At 45.6% G+C, this 26,779-nt stretch overlaps 1 protein-coding gene across 1 annotated transcript in view; it reads right to left on the bottom strand.

The window, feature by feature from the left end:
• QPCT (glutaminyl-peptide cyclotransferase) overlaps positions 1-26,779 on the bottom strand; it is a 585,853-nt gene that overhangs the window by 142,186 nt on the left and 416,888 nt on the right. The window contains exon 6 of the mRNA XM_075339704.1: positions 8,143-8,259. Coding sequence (XP_075195819.1) covers positions 8,143-8,259 — 117 coding nt within the window. The remainder of the gene's footprint in view (positions 1-8,142; positions 8,260-26,779) is intronic.

Raw genomic sequence — 26,779 nt, 5'->3', positions numbered from 1 at the left:
CCCTATTTGATGTTTGTCATACGAGAGGTGCCACAGGCATCCACGGGGTTTTCGCCTTTTGAATTGTTATACGGGCGACATTCCCGGGGATTGTTGGACCTGGCAAAAGAAACATGGGAACAAGAGCCCACCCCCATAAAAGTGTGATCGAACACATTTTAGGTATGCAGAACCGCATAAGCGCGGTCATGCCAATTGTGAAGGAGCATTTACAGGAGGCTCAGGCCGCGCAATAGACAAGCCACCGTGCGGACCTTTAAACCCGGGGATCGGGTGTTGGTATTAATCCCCACGGCGGAGAGTAAATTCCTGGCTCAGTTGCAAGGCCCCTACGAGATAAAGGAAAGAGTAGGGGTGGTTAACTATAAAGTATTGCAGCCCGGTAGGCGGAAACCTGAACAAATATACCATGTCAACCTATTAAAACCTTGGCAGGAACGGGAAAGCCTGATGGCTGTTTTTTCCCCACCTCCCTCCTCTTCGGGTCGTTCACATCCGGCTCCCGCGACCTCCGGAGAGGACGAACAGGAAGTAAGGATTGGAGAAGCCCTCACCAAGCAACAGAGGCGAGAGGCCAGACGGTTGGTTCAGCAGAACCCCGATGTCTTCTCCGAGCTGCCTGGTAGGACAAGTCTGATACGACACGATATTGTGACCGAGCCCTACCTGAAGGTACGCCTGAAGTCATACCGGGTACCGGAGGCTCGACGACAAGCCATATCGGAGGAAGTAAAGACAATGTTACGCCTGGGGGTCATCGAAAAATCCCGGAGTGAATGGGCTAGTCCGATTGTCCTAATACCAAAACCTGATGGCTCCTTAAGGTTCTGCAATGACTTTAGGAGATTGAACGAAATATCCAAGTTCGATCTCTACCCCATGCCCCGGGTGGATGAGCTGATTGATAGGCTGGGACAGGCGCAATATTTTACCACGCTCGACCTGACCAAGGGGTACTGGCAGGTGCCACTAACGCAGTCCGCCAAGGAGAAAACCGCTTTTGTTACGCCGGAGGGTCTCTTCCACTATTTTGTCTTGCCTTTTGGGTTACATGGCGCTCCGGCCACGTTCCAGAGGTTGATGGACTTAGTGCTGGAACCCCACCAGGCGTATGCATCAGCTTACCTGGATGACATCATTGTTTACAGCTCCGATTGGCAGACCCACTTGGAACAGGTACAAGCGGTGGTGGACGCGCTTCGAACAGCCGGATTGACAGCCAATCCCAAGAAATGTGCATTGGGACTCACGGAAGCCCGCTACTTGGGCTACGTGATAGGCCAAGGAGTGATTAAGCCCCAAATTAACAAGGTTGAGGCGATCCAGAAGTGGCCTAGACCCCTGACCACGAAGCAGGTTAGGGCCTTCCTGGGTATCGTGGGGTACAACAGGAGGTTTGTAAAAGATTTTGCGGGACTATCAGCCCCCTTGACGGACCTTCTCAAAGGCAAGAAGTCCGTCATGGTGCGCTGGACTCCGCAGGCCGAGGACTCCTTCCGGGCCCTGAAGGAGGTTCTGTGCGGACAGCCCGTTCTGGTCAACCCTGATTTCCGGAAGGAGTTCATTGTACAGACTGACGCCTCGGAGGTCGGCCTGGGGGCAGTGCTGTCTCAGGTGGTTCAGGGGGAGGAACACCCCGTCACCTTCTTAAGTAGGAAGCTCACCCCTCCCAAGCGGAATTATAGCGTAGTGGAGAAGGAGTGCCTGGCGATCAAGTGGGCCTTGGAGTCCCTACGCTATTACCTGCTGGGACGGCAGTTTCGCTTGGTGACGGATCACTCTCCACTGGTCTGGATGAGGTCCGCCAAGGAACGGAATGCCCGGGTTACCCGGTGGTTCCTTTCTCTGCAGAACTTCCGGTTTACGGTTGAACACCGGGCCGGTAGGTTGCAGGGCAACGCCGATGCCTTGTCCCGCGGCCCGTGTTTGATGGCTGGAGTTCAACCCCGCACGCTTGAACTGAGGGGGGGGTATGTGAGACTGTGACCGGGGTTATCTATGACGGCCGGTATGTCTCGCCCAGGTTGTGCTCACTCCATGATAGAAAGTAAATCCACTATAGGGTTAATGCTGTTTCCCTACAGGCTTAAGGAAGGGTTAAAAGGAAACAGGAACGAGGGCAGGTGTGCCGGGTGTGAGGGAGTGAACAGAACTCCCTGAGTTTTCTGCTGGAGAGGCACATGTATTGTGTTATGGACTTTTGTTTGGACATTAAAAACCGTGTGCTGTGAATCTTGATGCCTGGATCCCGTGTCTTCTGCTGCGCAGCCGACCGTGCTACCTCACAATACATATTAAAATACGGCAGAAAAAAAGACCTGGCAATAAAACCTTAAAAACATGGGTAGGAAATGTAACTAAAAATATATAATATATATATATATATATATATATATATATATATATATATATATATATATATATATATATATAAAAAAAAACATTAAAAGGAGGGGAGGTTTGGGGGCATAGCATTAATAAATAATATATTAAAAATTATATATATTAATTAATACATATACGTATACATTCACACAGAACAAATATTTTAAAAAAAAAATTATATCGGATAAAAACAAAGTGTGTATACCTGTTGCAACTATTCAAGCAACTAGTGAAACAAATCTGTCACCTCATTTAACCCCAAAGGTTTGAGTGTGTTGAGTTTGTAAATCCAATAGGTTTCTTTCTTATTCAGTAACTCATTGCGATTAGGGGTATGAGAGGGTATCTGTTCAATAGGCGTCACTCTTAAGCTAGATTTCTTATCATGAACCATGGTTGTGTGCCTAGATAGGCATGTCTGTGCTCTTCTGTGTCTGTCTGCCTCTGTCTATTTCCCTGTCTGTCTCTTTCCCTGTCTCTGTCTGTCTGTCTCTTTGATTGTCTGTCACTCTCTCTCTGTCTCTGTCTGTCTCTTTCCCTGTCTGCCTCTTACTCTGTCTGTGCCTGTCTGTCTATCTCTTTCTGCCTCTCTCTATCCGTCCCCCCACTGACATGTTATTAGCTCACACATAAGCTTCTTATACTATGACTGTCCTTTGTTCCTATAGCAACCAATCACAGCTACTATTAATAACCTTTAGCTCGCAGCTCCATTGACTTTAATGGAGGCAGGTTTTTAGGAGAGTAACTGTAAAGTGCGGGGTTAAATTTGTCCATCAAAACATAGCCTATGACTTTCCCTGAGTCACATTGGGCATCTGTGCAAACCTTCGTGATTGTAAATGCAACGGTGCGGATTCCTTTAGCGGACATACACATACATACATACATACATACACACACACATATACACACACACACACACACACACACATACACTCAGCTTTGTATATTATATTGGCTGCCTATAGCCAATTAGAGAATGTTGCATTTATGACGACTCTTTTTTTCCTAACTTTTAGTCAATTTCTTACCCATCTGCTTATAGTTACCTTTAGTCCTTGCTTCTGGAGCTTCATTACAAGAGTGTTATGTGTCACATTATTAAATGCCTTTGCATAGTAGAAATAAATCCCATCAGCTGCATTACTAATATTCAGATTTGCACTTGCTTTCTCATAGAAACCCAACATGTTGGTTAGATACGACTTATCTTTCATGAATCCATGCTGGTTATCAGTTATTATATTATTCTCTCTAATATATTGTTGCATATCATCTCCTAAAATGCCCTCAAGAACCTTGCACATGACTGATATCAGACTTACTGGACAGTAGTTGCCTGGATCCACCCTCTTACCTTTCTTAAATATTGGTACCACGTCAGCTATTCTTCAATCCTGAGGCACCAACCCTGTTACAAAAGAGTCTAAAGGGTGCTTTACACGCTGCGATATCGGTAACGATATATCGTCAGGGTCACGTTGTTAGTGACGCACATCCGGTGCCGTTACCGACATCGCAGCGTGTAACACCAATGAGCGACGATCAATGAGCACAAAAACGTGAAAAATCGTTGCTCGTTGACACGTCGCTTATTTCCTTCGCTCCGTGTGACACCGCGGGAATGAGGAACATCTCCTTACCTGTGTCCACCGGCAATGCGGAAGGAATGAGGTGAGCGGGATGTTACGTCCCGCTCATCTCCGCCCCTCCGCTTCTATTGGACGCCTGCCGTGTGACGTCGCTATGACGACGCACGAACCGCCCCCTTAGAAAGGTGGCGGATCACCGGCCAGAGCGACATCGCAGGGCAGGTAAGTCCGTATGACGGGGTTAAGCGAGGTTGTGCGCCACGGGCAGTGATTTGCCCGTGTCGCACAACCGACGGGGGAGGGTACGATCGCTTGCGATCTCGCTAGCGAGATCGCAGCGTGTAAAATACCCTTTAGAAGATAAGATACTGCTGTCTGTGAATTATCGAGCTCAATTCCCTCAATATTCGTGGATGAGTGCCATCTGGCATGGGGGAATTGTCAATGTTTAATTTACTCAGACACAGGCGTACTTTTTCTTGTGTTAAATTAGTTAATTTAACACAAGTAAAATTAACTGAGTTGAATGCTATTTAATGACAATTTGGGATACAGAACATTTTGGATCAGTTCACATGTATCTTGTGCTCCTATGTGAGCACTTACATCAGGGTTTGCATCTACAGTACATCTCTGAAAAACATGATTCAGTTGAAACCTCCGACCAATTAATTCACTATAATGAGGCAGCAGAGTTACACCCTACTCCGTTTGGCCTCTGTTTACTGGTGTCCATCTTTTCAAAGGTGAACAAAACTGTTGATGACTGCACTTTGTGCACACCTAAAAAACACATAAAAAGATGGACATTGGTGGACCACAGGCCAGATCAGAGTTCAAAGTGACTCCTTGTGCCTCATTACAGTGAATTTGCAGTCGGGAATTTTGTCAAAATCACGTTTTTCAGAGATTAAGGGTATGTGCGCACGTTGCTTTTTACCTGCTTTTTACCTGCTTTTTTGCTGCTTTTTCTTCTGCGCTGTTTAATGCCAAAATGGATGTGTTCTTCTATTCAAGCAAAGTCTATGGGAATTTGGGTTTCTTGTTCACACTATGTTGTTCAAAATGCTGCCTTTTTGTGGCAGAACTTTGGTCAAAAACTCAGCTTTTCAAAGAAGCAACATGTCAATTGTTTTTGCCATTTGGGTTTTGCACTGCAAAGCTGAGTTTTTGACCAAAGTTCTGCCATAAAAAGGCAGCATTTTGAACAACATAGTGTGAACAAGAAACCCAAATTCCCATAGACTTTGCTTGAATAGAAGAACACATCCATTTTGGCATTAAACAGCGCAGAAGAAAAAGCAGCAAAAAAGCAGGTAAAAAGCAGGTAAAAAGCAACGTGCGCACATACCCTTACACATAGTCCCTGGTGTGAAAGCTCAGTGTAGAGAGAAGGATAACTCTCAGCAGGGCTATAGTGTGATTTTTGGGAGGCAGAATAAACAAATCAACAGCAGTTGTAAAATTGGCCTTTTAAGCCATACACCATGCAGTATAAGTGATTAGGCGGCTTTATTACTCAGATCAGCATGATTACAGTGATACCAAATTTATATCTTCAGCAGAAAATAGTCAATATATGCTGCGTGTTGAGGAGTTCAACTCTTAAGCCCCCTCCATATGTGGGGAACCCCTTACCATGACATCAATAACATCCATTTGTGGGAAGGGGTTAAGAATAATTTTAAATAACTAGGCAGTAAACTGAAAGACCTGAAAGACCTCCAAGGTGGCATTGGGTTACAACTGTGTTCAGCAGATAAATTACACCTGAATGGAAGGGGATCTGCTATGGTGGGGATAAAATTCTAGCAAGGAAAGCAGAGTATTGAAAAAAGTACTGCTCTGTGGATATAAAAAATGATTCTACTGGCCATGACCTCATATCATAAGATAGCATCCATAGTGCTGTTTCCCATTTTCACAGTACCTGCAAGTCAGTGTAATGCCTTCTTGTTACTCCCTCTCCCTTCTGGGATGTTACATTAAATATCGGGGGGTGTGACTTGCTCATTGCTAGTAGCTACCATTCCTCTGATAATATATATACTTCCCTGCAGTCCTAGATCAGGGTTAATGCCCCCTGTTCTTGGACTGCAGGAAAGCAGATATGATCAGGGGGCTGGCAGCAACTAGTAGGGAGCAGGTCACACCCCCTGATCTCTGTTGTAACATCCCAGAAGGGTCCGAGAGCACCAAGAAGCAGCTTCCACACAGCACTATGGATATTATCTTTGGAGCGTATAAGGGCATGGCTATTAAAATAATTTATTATCTCCCCAGAGTATCACTTTAAACTAAGGATGATAGAGGAGTACAATGCAGAAAGTAAAGAGATAGGTAGGTTAGAGAGTTGTCAGAGTGTATTGGAGAGTGAATAAATTGTCTCGGGGAGAGGGAGGGAGCATTAGGTCAGTGGATAGGGAGATCCATGTGTGATAAACAAATAGTTAAGATAAATGTGTCTTCAACTTTTCAGGACGAAGTATTTCTGAAAGCAAATGTCAGAAAATAGATGAAAATCTAACGTGAATGTTCAGAAATTCTAAAACGCTGGCAAGCAAAATAGGAGAATTTCAGTCCTTAGCACTAGAAAAGGGGTGGGGAACTGTCGCGCTGTACAAATGCTAGTAAGACGTAGTACAGCGTAATCCCCACTAAGTGGCAGCAGAGTAGTGAAGGAAATACAAAGAAACACTGTAACGGAAAGGCAGTTGAAGTACAGCAGAGTAACTTCAGCAGGCAGTTAACAGGCGAACCATCAGGGGGCAATAGAGCAGTCAAACAGTCAGGGTCTAGCCAGGAAAGTCGGGTCACTGCAAAGGGAGGATCAATATCAAAGTCAGAAAACAGAACAGAGTCAGAAGCTGAGAGATCAGGTATGCAGAGGGAAACACAAACAACAGACAGGAGAAGGAAGTCAGGGACTGGGACAGGCAGACGAACGAGGGAGGGTCAAAGTCAGGAGGCAGAACAGATCGGGATCACTCACCAGAACCAGTATACAAGCTGCAAGGCAGAAATATCAATGGCACGGAGCCATAGGTAAAGAAGCAATATATAGCGTCCAGGGATCCAGAACGAGGCAACGTAAGTTAACACCTGACATGACCAGGCCAGAGATGGGTATAACCAGCAGCAGGGTAAAGCCGGCCTGGATCATGACAGGAACCTTTTTCTGCCAAGGGCCACTTGCATATTTATACCATCATCCGTGGGCCATTAATTAAAAACAATTACATCTGCTAAAGGCTGGATACAGCTGAAAATGTGAAAATGTTTTTAATCAATGTTCTTTTTTTCAATGAGCTACCCACTTTCTGTTTTTATTTTTATAAGAGAAATATCTATCATCTGTTTTTATTTTCTATCATTGTTTCCTATCAGAACTCTCCTTGAAAGAGACTCCTGCAGTTCACCAGATTGGCAAGCACCTGGACAAAATAATCCCCACATACATTACATAGAATTGTGCCCTATAGTGCACAACCACACCAGACTACAGTATTTTATTTCTTTCCATTGGTTTTAATCTTCATTTATTCATCACAACTATGCTCACAAAGCACTGTATCATCTCCACATTTCCTTCAAGGAAAATCTCTCCATTATAATAAATGTATTATTCTTGGGAAGGGTTGACTGAGAGTAGACAAAATTAACAAGTACATAAATGGTTTATACAAGAAGTAGGATTAATAGCTGTTTCAAGTAAATCCCTCTAAAAAAAAATAACAGTGCACTCCCTCCACTTGGAGAAAGAAAGGTTCAATCCCCAGAGGAGACAGGCCTTTTTTTACCATAAGAACTACTAAAATGGAATAATCTACCTTATGAGCTGGTCACAGTAGGAACAATCAGTGGTTTAAAAAAAAAAGGCTTTGGTGTTTTTTTAGAGGAAAATAACATACATTCTTAAGTAATTTTTGATACACTGAACCAAATATTCTGAAAAATGTATTTTCAGAACGTTTGGTTCAGTGTACCAAGAATTGGAGTGAGAAAAGGAAAGATTAGCTCTTCTGGAGCAAACTGAATCTTGTATTGTGGTTGCATTGTGTACTCCTTCCCTTTGTCTTTTCTTGTGCTTTGGTTGAACTTGATCGACATTTGTCCTTTTTTAAACATCATAAGGCCCATTAAAACTGCACTTTTTTCATACCTCTTTGTAAAAATGGAACATGATCATCATCAACCTGTCTTGCTCGCAAACTGTTTAGAAAATATAAAATTTCAGAGGGATGATTCTTCAATAGTCCAAGATTATGCAGTCTTCTTTCTATTAAAGAAAATATCAAAACAAAGCCATTATTAGTTTTTACTGTTTATAAATGAATAGTGCTAAATAAACCAATAAAGCCATGTTTACATAAACACCCTGGGTTCATACCGTGATGACCCATTGCATACCTCCCAACTTTTAAAGAAGGAAAAGAGGGGCAAAGTTTGCGGCGCGCGTAGCGCGCCGCGGCAAATTTTTAGGCCACGCCCCCTAACCACACCCATTTCACAGTCACGCCCATATCCACTCCCCATCCACACCCATTCAGCACAAACACGCAGGCAGCCGGCGGGCCTCCAGCACGGACACGCAGGCAGCCGGCGGGCCTCCAGCACGGACACGCAGGCAGCCGGCGGGCCTCCAGCACGGACACGCAGGCAGCCGGCGGGCCTCCAGCACGGACACGCAGGCAGCCGGCGGGCCTCCAGCACGGACACGCAGGCAGCCGGCGGGCCTCCAGCACGGACACGCAGGCAGCCGGCGGGCCTCCAGCACGGACACGCAGGCAGCCGGCGGGCCTCCAGCACGGACACGCAGGCAGCCGGCGGGCCTCCAGCACGGACACGCAGGCAGCCGGCGGGCCTCCAGCACGGACACGCAGGCAGCCACAGTGAGGCGGCCGGTCGCCTTCACAGACAGGCGGCCGGCCGCCTTCACAGACAGGCGGCGGGCCGCCCGCACAGAGAGGCGGCCAGCCGCCCGCAGAGAGAGGCGGCCGGCCGCCCGCAGAATGAGGCGGCGGGCCGCCCGCACAGACAGGCGGCGGGGGGCGCCCGCACAGACAGGCGGCAGGGGGGCGCCCGCACAGACAGGTGGCGGGCCGACCGCACAGACAGGCGGCCGGCCGACCGCACAGACAGGCTCCGGCCGGGGGTGAGGGGGGAGGGAGGGAAATCAGCGCTGGGGAGATTAGTTTACTGTACCAGCAGCAGCACAGGCAGCGCTCCTCTCTATGCCACGTCTACTAGGATGGTAGGAGGGAAAAGCAGGGAGGCGGAGAGAGAGTGGGTGGGCGGAGCCCGGGAGCCGGCCGTCCCGCCCGTGGCAACGGGACAAACAACGTAAAGCGTGAAAGTCCCGCTGTATCCGGGACGGTTGGGAGGTATGCAGCATGTTAGAATGTGTACATAAGATCCCGCTGGTGGTGGCCGCAGCTTATAGGCCCCAAATCTGGTGACAGGTTCCCTTTAAAGTGAACCTGTCAGGTGCAATATGCACTCAGAGCCAGGAGCAGTTCTGGGTGTATATTGCTAATCCCTGCCTAACCGTCCCTGTATACACTAGCATAGATAAAGAGATCAAGAACAAATATTTTTAAAGATCTTATATCTTATGCTAATGAGCGCGGGGACTAGTCACAAGGGCGTTACTTCACTTGGCTAGTCGGCTCGCATAGCATGTTAGCATGTTATTACGCCCCTGTGTGAGTACTAACACGCTATGTGAGCCGACTAGCCAAGTGAAGTAACGCCCTTGGGACTAGTCCCCGCGCTAATTAGCATAAGATATAAGCTCTTTAAAAATACTTTTTCTATAGATGCCTTTATCTATGCTAGTGTATACAGGGACAGTTAGGGAGGGATTAGCAATATACACCCAGAACTGCTCCTGGCTCTGAGTGCAGATTGCACCTGATAGGTTCCCTTTAAAGGGAACCTGTCACCAGAAATTTAGCAAAAAAAATAAAAGATTCCCCTCTGCAGTTCCTGGGATGAATTCTGGAAAGGTTCCTGTTGCTATTGAGACTTAAAATAATACTTTATGAAGTCTTACCTTTTTGTATGCAAATCTGTTTTTATGGTCACGGGGGCGGGCTGCCTGGCGTCCGTTATTCCCCCTCCTGCCGCTGTACGCCGTCCCCCATTGCTCATTTCCATACATGAGGACGCCTTCCTCATGTAACTGTCCTCCTGAAGTTTTGTGCATGCCCAGTGCCACTCTCGCGGGAGTAAGCACTGTGCAAAGTGTGAACGCTTTTGAGGTGATTGCGCAGGCGCGAGATTATGGGCGGCGCTGTGATTGTCATCAGCAGCGTCATCCAAGTACCCGCCCATAATCTCGTGCCCGCGCTTCTCACTCTGCCTCCACCGTTATGTGCAAGCACTGGCCATATGAACCATGTTACCTATTACCGTGGGCGCGAGATTATGGGCGGCGCTGTGATTGTCATCAGCAGCGTCATCCAAGTACCCGCCCATAATCTCGTGCCCGCGCTTCTCACTCTGCCTCCACCGTTATGCGCAAGCACTGGCCATATGAACCACGTTACCTATTACCATGGGCGCGAGATTATGGGCGGCGCTGTGATTGTCATCAGCAGCGTCATCCAAGTACCTGCCCATAATCTCGTGCCCGCGCTTCTCACTCTGCCTCCACCGTTATGCGCAAGCACTGGCCATATGAACCACGTTACCTATTACCATGGGCGCGAGATTATGGGCGGCGCTGTGATTGTCATCAGCAGCGTCATCCAAGTACCCGCCCATAATCTCGTGCAAGCAGTAATAGGTAACATGGTTCATATGGCCAGCACTTGCGCATAACGGTGGAGTCAGAGGGAAAAGTGCGGGCACGAGATTATGGGCGGGTACTTGGTTAACGCTGCTGATGACAATCACAGCGCCGCCCATAATCTCGTGCCTGCGCAATCACCTGAAAAAGCGTTCACATGCGCAAAACTTCGGGAGGACAGTTACATGAGGAAGGCGTCCTTGTGTATGTAAATGAGCAATGGGGGACTGCGTAAAGCGGCAGGAGGGGGAATAATGGACGCCAGACAGCCCGCCCCCGTGACCATAAAAACACATTTGCATACAAAAAGGTAAGACTTCATAAAGTATTTTTGTAGGTCTCAAAGGGGGCACAATAACAACAGGAACCTTTCTAGAAGCAGCCCAGGAGCTGCAGAGGGGAAGCTTTTACTTTTATTGTGAAATTTCTGCTGACATGTTCCCTTTAACTGGTAGGGGAGCCAGGATAAAGCAGAGCTGAACCTGTTGGGAAGCTAGGACCCAGCAGCTCTGCTCCACAGGCAGGAGACCACTGATCGGTAAGCTAATAGAAGCCTGCAGATGCCACTCTGCATAGGTTATTGTCACTGCTATCTGCAGGAGATAAGTGCTGATTGCACGGTCTCCTCAGCGTCCTGACTCCCCGCGTGTCTGCAGCAGTGAGAAGCCGCACACGGGGAATCAGAGAACAGCTGCAGACAAACGCAGGCTCCGGGACTGGGGGGGGTCGGCTGCAGGGGGGGGTCGCTCTGCTGCAGGGGGGTCGCTCTGCTGCAGGGGGGTCGCTCTGCTGCAGGGGGTGATTCATACCTCAGCAGCAGTCACAGGAGTAGGTGCGCGCTCGGCTCTGTAATGAATAGTAGAAGGGAGAAACAGCGAGGCGGGGCTACAGTGGGTGGGTGGAGCCGGGATAAACAGCCTCACGGGCGGGAGCCGGGATCAAAGGCTCAGAAGAGGGACTGTCCCGCTGTATCCGGGACGGTTGGGAGGTATGCCATTGGAGGAACACAAACTCCATGATAGCAGGAAAAGGAGTACAAAGAAGAGTAAACATTGAACAAGCTTTTTTAAATCACAAGAAAAATGTACAAGAAAAAAAGGTTGGAAAAGATAAGGATTCGGTGCAATAACTTAATGATATTGCAAAAAGTCGTATAAATATCACCACTCCGGATGAATGAATACATCACACAAAGCAGTATCAAAGGAAGTCAATATCATATTCAAGCATACAAAAAATGGAAACCAATTTGCTAAATGCCGGCATATGTGAACTATTTTCTCAATAAATATAATAGATAACAGAGAGCCCGAGTGCAAAATGGGGATATAGCTATTCAAGCTAGGAAAACAAATTTGGTACACAAACAGAAAATAAAGATCACACCACAGGTCAATTGAGCTCAATCATCAGATAGACACAATTCAATTTGACTATAACATTTACTGGGAAGAGCTACACATACCTATATGGTGGAGCTGGGAGGCGCAGTGGCTGTGTGCCAAGTGTTATGTGTGACGACCCCTTATACCACTTATACAACTCGGCACACAGCCACTGCATCTCCCTGCGGCCTTCTCATTTGCACCATATAGGTACAGTTAAAACCAGAAGTTTATATACACTCAGGGCCGCCATCAGGGCATTACATCATGACTGTTGTAGGGGGGCCCAGTGAAGACGGGGGCCTGCTGACCCTTCAACCCCACGCTGACCCCAGCCCCTGCCATGCTTCAGCTGCTGAGAGAGGACGACTTGTGACGTGGGAGCTGGGGAAGGTGAGTAAAATGTTGTTGTTTTTTTTTTATTTTTGCCGCAGACAAATATGCCAGGAAGGGGCCATATATACCAGGAGGATGCCATATATACCAGGAAGGGGACAGAGCACCGGAGGGGATATATATACCCGGATGGGACTAATAAGCCTAATGGGGACATCTATACCAGGAGAGATGCAGGATGGCGACATATATACCAGGAGGACGACATATATGCTAGGAAGGCAAAAATAAACCAGGATGGGGACATAATGTATATACCATGATGGGCCCAGGAGAGGACATATATACCAGGAGGATATTATAGAAAGGGGCAGTGTGTGTGTGTGTGTGTGTGGCGATATACAGAGAGGCAGTGTGTGTGGAAGTACTGTATATATATATATATATATATATATATATATATATATATATATATACACACACACTAATATATATATATATATATATATATATATATACTAGCTGTACAACCCGGCTTCGCCCGGGTTAATAACTGCTGTTAACAAAATAGAATGTATTAACAAAAATGTATTCTGCACACAAAACAAATATATATAAATGTAATTATAATGTCTGTCTCCCCCTCTGTATATATCTCTCTGTCACTCTCGCTATCTCTTTGTCTGTCTGTCTCTTTCCCTGTGTGTCTCTGACTGTCTCTTTCTCTGTCTGTCTCAATCTCTTTCCCTGTCTGTCTCTTTCCCTGTCTGTCTCTTTCCCTGTCTGTCTCTTTCCCTGTCGCTTTCCCTCTTTTTCCCTGTCTGTCTCTTTCCCTGTCTGTCTCTTTCCCTCTGTCTCTTTCTCTGTCTCTTTACCTGTCTTTGTCTGTCTCTTACCCTGTCGGTCTGTTTCCCTGTGTCTGTCTCTGTCTCTTTGTCTGTCTCTTTACCTGTCTGTGTCTGTCTCTTAACCTGTCTCTCTCTTTCCCTGTCTGTCTCTTACCCTCTCTGTCTCTTTCCCTGTCTGTCTGTTTCCCTGTGTCTGTCTCTGTCTATTTGTCTGTGTCTGTCTCTTTACCTGTCTGTGTCTGTCTCTTAACCTGTCTCTCTCTTTCCCTGTCTGTCTCTTTCCCTTTCAGTCTGTCTCTTTGTCTGTGTCTGTCTCTTTGTGTCTGTCTCTTACCCTGTCTGTGTCTGCCTCTTTCCCTGTCTGTGTCTGCCTCTGTCCCTGGCTGCATTGTGACACGCCAACATTCCATTCCCCTCAAAACATAGCCTATGACGCTCTCGGGGTCCAGACGGGTGAGTGTGCAAAATTTTGTGGCTGTAGCTGTGACGGTGCAGATGCCAATCCCGGACATACACACACACATTCAGCTTTATATATTATATATATAAATAGATATATATCTAATATATAAAGCTAAATGTGTGTGTGTGTATGCCATGTCCGGGATTGGCATTGGAAAGAGGCAGACACAGACACACTGTATGTATATATATATATATATATATATATATATATATATATGTATATATACACACACACACACACACACACACACACACACACACACACACACACTAGCTGTACTACCCGGCTTCACCCGGGTTAATAACTGTTGTTAACAAAATAGAATGTATTAACAAAAATGTATTCTGCACACAATATCCGCTGCCCGGGATAGTAACTGTCTCTCTGTTTCTCTCCCATTCTCTGTCTGTCTCCCCCTCTGTATATATCTCTCTGTCTCTCTCTCTCTCTTTGTCTGTCTGTCTCTTTCCCTGTCTGTCTCTGACTGCCTCTGTCTCTTTCTCTGTCTGTCTCAATCTCTTTCCCTGTCTGTCTATCTCTGTGACTTTCGCTGTCTGTTTCTTTCCCTGTCTGTCTCTGTCCCTCTCTTTCCCTGTCTGTCTCTGTCCCTCTCTTTCCCTGTCTGTCTCTTTCCCTGTCTGTCTCTTTCCCTCTTTCCCTCTGTCTCTTTCCCTGTGTCTGTCTCTTTGTCTGTATCTTTACCTGTCTTTGTCTGTCTCTTACCCTGTCTCTCTCTTTCCCTGTCTGTTTGTTTCCCTCTCTTTCCATGTCTGTCCGTTTCCCTCTCTTTCCATGTCTGTCCGTTTCCCTGTGTCTGTCACTGTCTCTTTGTCTGTGTCTGTCTCTTTACCTGTCTGTGTCTGTCTCTTAACCTGTCTGTCTCTTTCCCTGTCAGTCTGTCTCTTTGTCTGTGTCTGTCTCTTTGAGTCTGTCTCTTACCCTGTCTATGTCTGTTTCTTACCCTGTCTGTGTCTGCCTCTTTCCCTGTCTGTGTCTGTCTCTTTCCCTGGCTGCATTGTGACACGCCAACATTCCAGATAAGGGCATGGCTGCGCATTCTTCTGAAGTTCTGGCTGCTCTGTGGCTACCAGCTCCATTCGCTTTAATGGAGGCAGGTTTTTTGGCAAATAACTGTAAAGCGCGGGGTTAAAATTTCCCCTCAAAACATAGCCTATGACGCTCTCTGGGTCCAGAAGTGTGAGTGTGCAAAATTTTGTGGCTGTAGCTGCGACGGTGCAGATGCCAATCCCGGACATACACACACACACACACACACACACACTCAGCTTTATATATTAGATATATATGTATATATGTACATATACATATATACATATATATAGTGTCATGATTCGCCTCCCTATCCACATGGCTAGGGGGCGGAGCCTTCTCTCGGGCCTCACTTCCGGCCCCTGGATGCCTTAAAAGCTGACACTTCCAGTGAACCAGAGCCGGCTATAAGCTTAGCTCTGCTTTGTCTGTGATTGCTGGTCCTGTGAGTGATATCCTGGTCTGTTCCTGTGCCCCCGTGCCCTTGTCTGTGTTCTGTCCCCTGGTCGTCCCTTCTGTCCTGTGTCCTATTCCCCACTCGGTTGCTTCCTCCGGTACTGACCTTAGCCTGACTTTGACTTCGCTCCTGCTTGCTCCTCCGGTCCTGCTTCTGCCCGTACGGTGTTTGACCCAGCCTGTCTGACTATTCCTCACATACCCTGCAGTTCTGCCTCTCAGCTGTGCTGATTAGGCAGTGCATGAGAACGCTGTGCATTTCCTTCCTGGTTCTCATTGCTCTGTGTAGTGTCGTCTGCTGCAGAGCTCTGGCTCCCCCTGGTGGCAGCATTACATATAGATATATATATATATATATATATATATATATATACACACACACACACACACACACACACTGCGTGCAGAATTATTAGGGAAATGAGTATTAAGATCACATGATCATTTTATACATGTTGTCCTACTCCAAGCTGTATAGGCTTGAGAGCCAACTATCAATTAAGTAAAGCAGGTGATGTGCATCTCTGTAATGAGGAGGGATGTGGTGTAATGACATCAACACCCTATGTAATGGTGTGCTTAATTATTGGGCAACTTCCTTTCTTTTGGCAAAATGGGTCAGAAGAGAGATTTGACGGGCTCTGAAAAGTCCAAAATTGTGAGATGTCTTGCAGAGGGATGCAGCAGTCTTGAAATTGCCAAACTTTTGAAGCATGATCACCGAACAATCAAGCATTTCATGGCAAATAGCCAACAAGGTCGCAAGAAGTGTGTTGGGCAAAAAAAGGCACGAAATAACTGTCCATGAATTGAGGAAAATCAAGCGTGAAGCTGCCAAGATGCCATTTGCCACTAGTTTGGCCATATTTCAGAGCTGCAATGTTACTGGAGTATCAAAAAGCACAAGGTGTGCCATACACAGGGACATGGCCAAGGTAAGGAACGCTGAAAAACCACCACCTTTGAACAAGAAACATAAGATAAAATGTCAAGTCTGGACAAAGAAATATCTTAAGACTGATTTTTCAAAGGTTTTATGGACTGATGAAATGAGAGTGACTCCTGATGGGCCAGATGGATGGGCCAGAGGCTGGATCAATAAAGGGCAGAGAGCTCCACTCCGACTCATACGCCAGCAAGGTGGAGGTGGGGTACTGGTATGGGCTGGTATCATCAAAGATGAACTTGTGGGACCTTTTCGGGTTGAGGATGGAGTGAAGCTCAATTCTGAGACCTACTGCCAGAATCTGGAAGACAACTTCTTCAAGCAGTGGTACAGGAAGAAGTCAGTATCGTTCAAGAAAAATATGATTTTCATGCAGAAAAATGCTCCATCACATGCATCCAACTACTCCACAGCGTGGCTGGACAGTAAAGGTCTAAAAGATGAAAAAATAATGACATGGCCACCTTGTTCACCTGATCTGAAGCCCATAGAGAACCTGTGGTCCCTCATAAAATGAAAGATTTACAGGGAGGGAAAACAGTACACCTCTCGGAACAATGTCTGGGAGGCTGTGGTGGCTGCTGCATGCAATGTTGATCGCAAACGGATCAAGCAACTGAAAGAATCTTTGTATACTTTATTGATTTTTATGACGCAAAGTGAAATACAATTTTTACAAGTCATGTTGACAACATGCAAAATAACTAACAAACTATAGTCGAGTCTATATAAGTTTAACATTTTAACCAGGGAGCGGGGAAGGATGAGGGGAGAAGAAAAAAACAAAAATAAAAGGGAGGAGAATTGTGAAGGAAAAGGAGTTCCTGACAGAATCTATGGAAGGTAGGCTGTTGAGTGTTATAAAGAAAGGTGGCTATATTGGTCACTAATTTTTTGGGGTTTTTTGTTTTGCATGTCACAAATTTATTTCTAAATTTTGTGCAGTTATATTGGTTTACCTGGTGAAAATAAACAAGTGAGATGGGAATATATTTGGTTTTTATTAAGTTGCCTAATAATTCTGAACAGTAAAAGTTACCTGCACAAACAGATATTTGTTGTTGATCAATAATAAAAAAAATCGTGGGGCGTGGCCTAGTGGAGCATGGCGCTGGTCGCATAATCCAGGAGCTCCAACGACATTAGGCGGTGAAGCGGCTCACACATCTTACCGGTGGTTCCTCTAGCGGTGAATCTTCCCCCAGGCACTTAGAATCATCCTGACATCAGATGAGGCGGTCCAAAACCGGGCTCCGGAGCTCCCCCAGAAAAGTATCTGACTTCTTTACCAGAGGCTCCGGGCTGGAGAGGATTTCTTAGATGGCGGCGTCCTCCCCTCACGCACAAAGCCTGCACGGCCTGCGCGCTCTGCTACATCCTCCACCTCAAGCAGGAGAAGCTCCATGGATGCTGCGGGCGCTGTGGAAATGGTAAGCCCTGATCACCAGCCTGTCACAAAGGAGGAGATGAAATCCTTCTTTGCAGCTTTCAGGAAGTCTATGAAAAATGATATAAAGAGTATGTTGGCAGAGCTGAAGGGGGAAGTTGGAGCCATAGGGAGCCGCACGGATCACTTGGAGAACAAAAATGGAGAAATTAACAGGGTCTCACAATGCCCTGATAGATGAGCATGAAGAGCTTAAAGCTGAAATTCGCAAGTTAACATCTAAAATGCTGGACCTGGAGGATAGATCCAGGAGGAACAATATTAGAATAAGAGGAATACCGGAAGAAGTACATGATAAAGATTTGCTTCCCCTGTTACAGGACTTTATTCAAGTCCTTGTGCCTGAAGCAGAAGGGAGAGATATCTTAGTGGACCGGATCCACAGAATCCCTAAGTCCCAGGGACTTAACCCTTCGATTCCCAGAGACACTATTGCCCGCATTCACTTCTATAAAACAAAGGAGACCTTCCTGCTGGGATTAAAAAAGAAACCTTCCCTGCCAGACCGATTTGCTCGTCTTTTGATGCTCCCAGATCTCTCAGCTGGCACTCTTGCGAGGAGGAGAGAATTCACCCCTTTTACAAAGATCCTGCGGGATAAAGGCATTATATATCGTTGGGGTTTTCCTATCAAGCTCATTGTCAGCAAAAATGGTAACACTCGGGTTTGCTTCTCTACTGCGCAACTTGGGAAATTGTTTGAGGACTGGGATATTCAACCCCCTCCACCATCTACCATGGATAAAGATTCACTCCAAAACAGGAGAATTAACCCTGAATGGTTTAAAGCTTGAAGTTTCAATAACTTTCGCCGTTTGAGGTTGCGATCTCCATTTTCTGGAGTTTTTTTGCTTATGCAGAGGGTGCTGGCTGCTAAATTTTTGTGGCCGCATCCAGCCCACCTGCAGTTTTCTGCCCCACGAGCGTATTTTTTTCGCTCTTACTGTTTTGACTGCTTTCAGTCCTTGTGTTGCTCTGTCATGATGTGTGAGGAGCAACTTGTTTTTCAGTTACTCTTTCATTTTTATGTTATGTTATTTGTTGATAGGTCTTGCCTGTTTACACGTTTCCTTTCTGCAGGGTTATTACTCCAAAGAAAGCAGATTCTCGGCTATCACAGCCACTTTTGGCCTTATGTACCATGGGTTTAAAGGTGTTGTCTATAAATGTAAAGGGATTAAATTCTCTGCATAAAAGATCATGGGTCTGGAAAGAGGCCAGGATGGCGAATAGTAATGTTTTGTGCATTCAAGAGTCACATTTATTAGCTCAGGATAACGGTAGAATGAAAAATGTTAATTATCCTCACCAGTTTTATGCCAACAATGACCACAAAAGGGCGGGTGTGGGAATCCTCATTAAAAGCTCTGTAGCCTTCCAGCTTGAAAGGGTGGTGGGGGATATTGAGGGGAGATATGTCATTTTAATCTATTAAAAAATGTTCAATTCACAATTGCTTCAGTGTACGCCCCCAATTAAAATTCATACGTACATTTTTGGAGACTTTTAGGGGAGTGGTAAAGGGTTCCTCGGTGATATGCGGAGATTTTAATGCTCCTATGTGTAAATCACTAGAATGTTCCCACCAAGCCCCGGCCAGAAAGGAGATGGGCCACCTGATCCGCGAGTTTCATTTTCATGATATATGGCGATATGCTCATGCAGGAGAGAAAGACTATTCTTTTCATTCCCTAAGGTTAAATACCTACTCTAGAATAGATTATATCTTAGTAGATGATTCATTACTGCTTAGTTGCGACCAGATCAATATTGGCCCCATTACGTGGTCAGACCACGTTCCCATTATGTTAACAATTTCCAATGAGGGTCCTAACCGGTCCCCTTCCAAATGGAAACTGAATGATTATATCCTCACTAACCAAGATACCAGCAATGAAATCGCTTGGCAATTGACAGAATTTTTTGCCATTAATGATGATCAAATGGTCTCGGATAAAACTCTTTGGGTGGCCCATAAGGCCTTTGCTAGAGGTGTCCTCATCAAAATTGCAGCAATGGAGAAAAGGAACAAATTAAAGGCATTCAATGATATTTTGTCTAAACTCCAACTTCTTGAAAGGGCAAACAAGGTCCACCCCTCTAACATTTTCCTTGACTCTATTAGGGGTTTGAGAGATCAGCTGAGATCCTTTATTCTATATTCCTATGAAAACAATTTTAAAAAGCTTAAATCCAAATTCTATAGCTTGGGTGATAGAGCCGGTAGTGTCCTAGCAAGTCGTGTGAAGAAAAGGGAGGCTCGGATGGCCATTCCCTTTTTGATTAAGCAAGATGGGTCCAAGGTTTTAAACCCTACTCACATAGCTAGTGAGTTTAAAGAATACTACTCCGAACTGTATAATCTCAAGTCAGATCCTTGCACACACCAGCCCATGAAGGGTGATATTTCCACCTTCCTTGCTAAACTATATTTACCCAAACTCTCTCCCACGGCTCTGTCTGCTCTTAATGCCCCCCTTACTGAGGAGGAAGTAGTTCGGGTTATTAATTCCTCTAAGAGACTTTCTGCCGCCGGACCAGATGTTTTTTCTAATTCTTCCTACTGCCAGTTTGCGCACATTTTAACTCCATTTTTGGTTAGAACGTCCTCACTGTGGAGGGACTCATCTGACATCCAATCTGAAAGTTTGGCCGCGTCAATTACTACTATTCCTAAACCGGGGAAGCCTCCAACCTCCCCTGGTAACTTCAGACCTATCTCTCTTTTGAATTGTGATGTGAAGTTATACGCAAAAATCTGGGCTAATAGACTCCTCTCGGTTTTGCCGGCCCTGGTCTCCCCTGACCAAGTGGGGTTTGTCCCAGGGAGGCAGGCTAGAGATGGCACTAGAAGAGCGATTGATTTGATGGATTTTCTTGAGTCTAGTGGTACCCCCAGTGTATTCCTGTCTCTAGATGCGGAAAAAGCATTTGACAGGGTACACTAGGGCTATGTGGACGCTGTTTTGGACACATTTGTATTCTCTGGTAATAAAAAGAATGCTATTATGGCCTTATACAAAAAAAAAATGCATCGGTCTGTGCAGCAGGCTTCTATTCTGATAGATTTGACCTAACTAATGGGACCCGCCAGGGATGCCCTCTCTCTCCTATAATTTTTGTCTTAGTCATGGAGCCCCTGGTGGAGTCCATTAGGCTCAACCCGGAAATTTCTGGGGTTAAAATAGGCCCTGTAGAACATAAGATCGGTCTATATGCAGACAATGTAATACTCTCTTGCACTGACATAGAGAGATCATTGATAGGGATCAAAAATGCTCTCTTTGAATTTTCCAAGATTTCATATTACAAGTTAAATGAAGGAAAAGTGTTTCTCTTCTCAGTTAATGTTCCACCATCTGCTAGAAATAGGATCTCCTCACTTGTCACGTATACTTGGGCCCAGGATGGCTTTTCGTACCTAGGGCTAAAGATTTGTAAACTTTCCAATATTGTCAAACAGAATTTTAATACTTTGCTTGATTCCATTCGAAAGGACATAGAAAACCAAATACATTTACCCCATTTCCTGGATGGCTCGCATTCAGATAGTTAAGATGATGTTCCTACCTAAAATCATCTATTTATTCCGCTGTCTACCCCTGAGGTTTCCTAAGAGGTTTCTCTCTCTCCTGCAAGCAGTTGTGAGTAGATTCATTTGGGCGGGAAAGAAACCTAGGGTTAGTATGTATTCCTTATTTTATAGCTATTCATATGGTGGTCTGGGGGTCCCGAATTTCTATTTGTATCATAAAGCAGCAGTTCTGGAGGCATTAAAGGAGTGGTCTGATGATTCTAGTGCTCATAGATGGGTCCTTATGGAGAAGTACTTAGCCCCTCGTGGGACCTTGAGATTCTTACTGGAGGCGCGGGTACTTGGTTCCCTTGCCCCCTCTCTTCCCCTGCAGACAATGAGAGTGGCAATTTTCTACTGGTTTGATCTGGTCTCTACTCATCAGGTGCTTAAATTTGAGTCTATTTCTATTAGAGCTTTGGAGCTTCATGTGGATGGCCTCTCATTAGGTAATTGGCTGAGGAATGGTATTATGGTCATGAAAGATATCCTCTTGGTTCAGAAGTTGAAACCTTTCTCTGCCTAATGGATGAATTTGGCCTTGACAGAAATAATTTCTACCAATATCTGCAAATTCTGCATTTTTTAAATTCATGTGTATTCCCCATATCCTGTCATAATGCAGTTTGTTCGCCTTTACAGCGATTTTTTTAGTTCCTCATCCCCTCAAAAACACGGTCTCTCAGTAGTATGTAAAGTGTTTAATTCCCCCGGCAATGGTCCTAAACAAGCGTATATTAGACGCTGGGAATCGGCTCTTGCTTTTTCCTCAACCAGAGACCAATGGTCGTCCGCCTCTGGAGACCTGCAGAAATATTACTCCTGTATCAATCATCTTGAGCAGCTTAAGAAAGTTCACTTTGACTGGTACTACACCCCGCTGAAGATTTCCAAATTCCGTACCGGACTATACGCACCGGACTATAAGACGCACCCTGGTTTTAGAGGAGGAAAATAGGAAAATAAAACTTTAAGCAAAAAAATGTGGTCAGGACACACTGTTATGGGGCGAGGATCTGCTGCTGACACTGTTATGGGGGTAATGTCCCCAAATTCTCTACTAAGGTACCCCATCCTGGTAATGATCCTCTTGTCTTATATATGATCCTGCTATAAACCCCCATCCTGCTCATATACCCCCATCCTGCTCATATACCCCTATCCTGCTCATATACCAGCATCCTGCTCATATTCCCCCATCCTGCTCATATACTCCCATCCTATTGATATACCCCCCATCTATCCTGCTCATATACTCCCATCCTGTTCATATACCCCATCCTGTTCATATACCCCCATCCTGTTCATATACCCCCCATCCATCCTGCTCATATACTCCCATCCTGCTATATGCCCCCATCGTGCTCATATACCATCCTGGTATATGGCCTGTATCCTATAGCACAGAGAAAAAAAAAAAAAAAGTTTATACTCACCTTTTCCTCACTCTCTCCAGCACCAATCATCTTCCTCTCTGCGCCGCTGACCTGTGTGTGTGGAGCCATTCCCCTGCAGCATCGCGATGTCTTCCTGTCTGTGCCGATCAGCTGATCAGCACAGATCAGCTGACCGGCACAGACAGGAAGACATCGCGTGCTGCAGGGGGGACGGCTCCACACACGGGGACGGGTGAGTGTACTGATTCACTGCCCCCTGTGCTGATGATGATGACGCGCGGGGAGCAGTGAATACAGCCGCAGATGATCACTCCAGGCTGTAGTTGCCAGGGGTGATCATGCGGACCGGCTGTTTATTATGCGCGCGTCACCGCTCGTCCTCCCGCCCACCTGTCAGTGCCGGCTTCTGCGCTGAGAGATGGGCGGGAGGATGGGCGTGCATATGTAATGAGCGGGCCCACGTGGTCACAGCAGGCTGCTACAGCCTGCTCGTGCCCCCGATGACCCGCTCCACCGCAGCACCCTCATTCGCGGCCGCAGCCCTATAGTCAAACCATAAGACGCACCCCCAACTTTCCCCCAACATTTGGGGGGGAAAAAGTGCGTCTTATGGTCCGAAAAATGCGGTATATATATATATATATATATATATATATATATACACACATACATACATACATACATACATACACATACATACATACACATACATACATACACATACATACATACACACACACACACACATATACACACACACACACACTACAGTTCAAAAATGTGGGTTCACTTACATGTCTCCTTATTTTTGAAAGGAGTGCAGATTGTTTTTCAGTGGAGCTAACATTAAATTAAGCAGAAATACACTCTGTACATTGTTAATGTGGTAAATGACCATTCTAGCTTCAAACATCTGGTTTTTAATGCAATACAGTGGAACCTTTGTTTCTGAGAACAATCTGTTCTGGGAGTGTGCTTGTAAACCAAGTTACTCGTCTAGCAAAGCAAAATTTCCCATAGGAATAGGCCGAGGAAAGCAGCTGAGGAAAGCAGTATATCTTGCTGAAACGCGTAGTGATAACAAGAGCTTTATTTTAATCTAATTGTCACAAATAAAGCATAATTATTCACAAAGAAAACTTGAGATAATAGATCTATTATTAGCGCTCAAAGGACCGGCTTTTTCTATTCTCCATATACCTTCACTCCCTTAAGGGATTCCGGTTTAGAGCTGCTGAAAGCAATAGATTTAATCATCCCAAATACCTTTGAGGGAAGACAAAGGGCCGCAATTAGTTCCAGGATCTCATGAGTCGGTGAACCAGGAACCAGGAGCGGTCATCTCCCCAGGTCTACCCAACCTAACATCGGATAACGCCAGCCGAGACAACCCATCATCCTCCAGAGGATTTACACGATCATCACCGAGGTTGTGCGAGGGCGCACAACCTAACCAGATGAGCAGTTTTCAATACGTTATAACTAACTTTGTCCCACGGGTGCTTCTCATATGCGCTATCATTTTTTTCAGTGCATAGGAATAGCAAGCTCAGACAATTTGTTCCACAACTTGTTCAATGTCCCATCCTAGTCCCCTATTGTGCCATTCCACACATGCACAAACACACACAAACACATATTATGCTCACCTTACCTTCTGTTCCATCGCCGGCCTCCCGGTTCTTGTAGTTCGCTGGTACAGGATGTATATCGGGTAACCATCGCGATTATGGAGGAACTGGACCTGGTCTCTAATCTGAGCTGCTGCTAACCTGTGATTTCTGAGGCTGGTGACTCGGATAAACTTACCCTCTGCAGCAGAGGTGACTCTTGGTCTTCCTTTCCTGGGGCGGTCCTCATGTGAGCCAGTTTCTTTGTAGCGTTTGATGGTTTTTGCCACTGCACTTGGGGACCCTTTCAAAGTTTTCCCAATTTTTCGGACTGACTTACCTTCATATCTTAAAGTAATGATGGCCACTCGTTTTTGTTTACTTAGAATTTGTATTATGGCATGAAAAAAGCAGCTAACAGTCTATTCAGTAGGACTATGAGCTGTGTATCCTCCAGACTTCTGCACAACACAACTGATGGTCCCAACTCCATTTATAAGGCAAGAAATCCCATTTATTAAACCTGACAGGGCACACCTGTGAAGTGAAAACCATTTCCGGTGAATATCTCTTAAAGCAGTAATCAAAAGCAAAAGGTGGCTACTTTGAAGAACCTAGAATATAACACATATTTTCAGTTCTTTCACATTTTTTTGTTAAGTATTTCATTCCACATGTGTTAATTCATAGTTTTGATGCCTTCAATGTGAATCTACAATTTTCAGAATCATGAAAATAAAGAAAACTCTTAGAATGACAAGGTGTGTCAAAACTTTTGGTCTGTACTGTACATACATACATACATACATACACTCAGCTTTATATATTAGATTTTGGTAATCCTACTTGACCTAAAACAGGAAAGGTTTATTGATTACTGCTTTGCACACTCTTGGCATTCTCTTGATGAGCTTCAAGAGATAGTCACCTGAAATGGTTTTCACTTCACAGGTGTGCCCTGTCAGGTTTAATAAGTGGGATTTCTTGCCTTATAAATGGGGTTGGGACCATCAGTTGTGTTGTGCAGAAGTCTGGTGGATACACAGCTGATAGTCCACTGAATAGACTGTTAGAATTTGTATTATGACAAGAAAAAAGCAGCTAAGTAAAGTAAAACGAGTGGCCATCATTACTTTAAGAAATGAAGATCAGTCAGTCCGAAAAATTGGGAAAACTTTGAAAGTGTCCCCAGCCAGCTCCAGGCTTTTCTGGGCCACAGGCAAAGAGTCTCAGTGGGCCCATGTACCCGCAGACATGCACATACACAGATACGTACACATACAGGCATACATACACATCCATATTTAAAAACAAATTCACAAAAATACATAGAAACATACAAAAATATATACTGTGAGACAGGGTATATAGCTCTGACGGGATCTTTGCTTCGGTCCAAGCAAGTGGCTATGGAGTCACAGATGACAGTGGCAGACTGGCAGGTTCCACACAGGTATGGCCACAGCCGTGTTTATTGTGTACACTTTGCTCTCAGTGTAGCACATGCAAAAACAAGAAAATAAATGTCTGACCACTAACTAACATCAGCATGCTAACTACAAAATAAAACCTATGCAATAAACAAACAATATTCTTACTGTGTCGGTTCCTCAGCAGAGCAAGCGGAGGTATGGACTCATCACCAGAAGCCTTCAGCCTGGACTGCTCTCCTCAGTAGTCTCCTTGCACTGAATGCCTCCTGATAATTTCACCTGATCCAGTAAGAAATCAAAACCTGGACTGAATAAGGAGAGGGGAGCAACCAGCCCTGCTGCCATTCCTGGTGATTACTCCAGGAAAAACCAAGCCCAAATTATACCGAAATTAACAGGTTTCAGCGACAAATTGATGAGCCAGATCTGATTTTCCCAGCCTATTTGCATGGGCTGATCGCTCCCCAATCAGTACATGGAGGCATATGAAATGAACTGAGGGGAAACATACCTGTTCTCTAGTACTTCTCCCCTCAGCATCTCACAATACACAGTCATATACACTATGGCACCCTTGGGCTTCAGGAGCCACAGGGTATTACATCACTTTTATGGGGTAATATCTATCCCGGGTCAGGAGGGGGTTAACGTGGCGGTGCCTTCACAAAACACACAAAAACAGCAGGTGCTTACTCAAAGGGGGTTGGACTAGGGCAGACAGGGGAGCCAGCCATCACGAAGCATGGGACTTCCCTGGTCGCTAGGACAACCACTGGGGGCGAGCACCACAAGGGGTACAAGTAGGCGCAACCATCACACTATAGGAGAACCTTCCTGGGCCCAGCTTGGGACCAGTGGCGTAACTAGAGCTTGATGGGCCCTGATGCAAAGTTCGGACCTGGGCCCCATGTATAATGCAGCCCCCCATGCTCCATGTATAATACAGGAAGCCCCCGATGCTCCATGTATAATGCAGACAGCCCCCAATGCTGCATGTATAAAGCACTATATAGAGAGAAGGGCTGCACACCAGCGACAGTGCAAGGGGAATAAATGTA

Source organism: Anomaloglossus baeobatrachus, chromosome 3, assembly GCF_048569485.1.
Source record: "Anomaloglossus baeobatrachus isolate aAnoBae1 chromosome 3, aAnoBae1.hap1, whole genome shotgun sequence".
Classification (NCBI taxonomy): Eukaryota; Metazoa; Chordata; class Amphibia; order Anura; family Aromobatidae; genus Anomaloglossus; species Anomaloglossus baeobatrachus.
The sequence above is the reverse complement of the archived record's forward strand: the minus strand, read 5'-3'. Positions and strand labels throughout refer to the sequence as shown.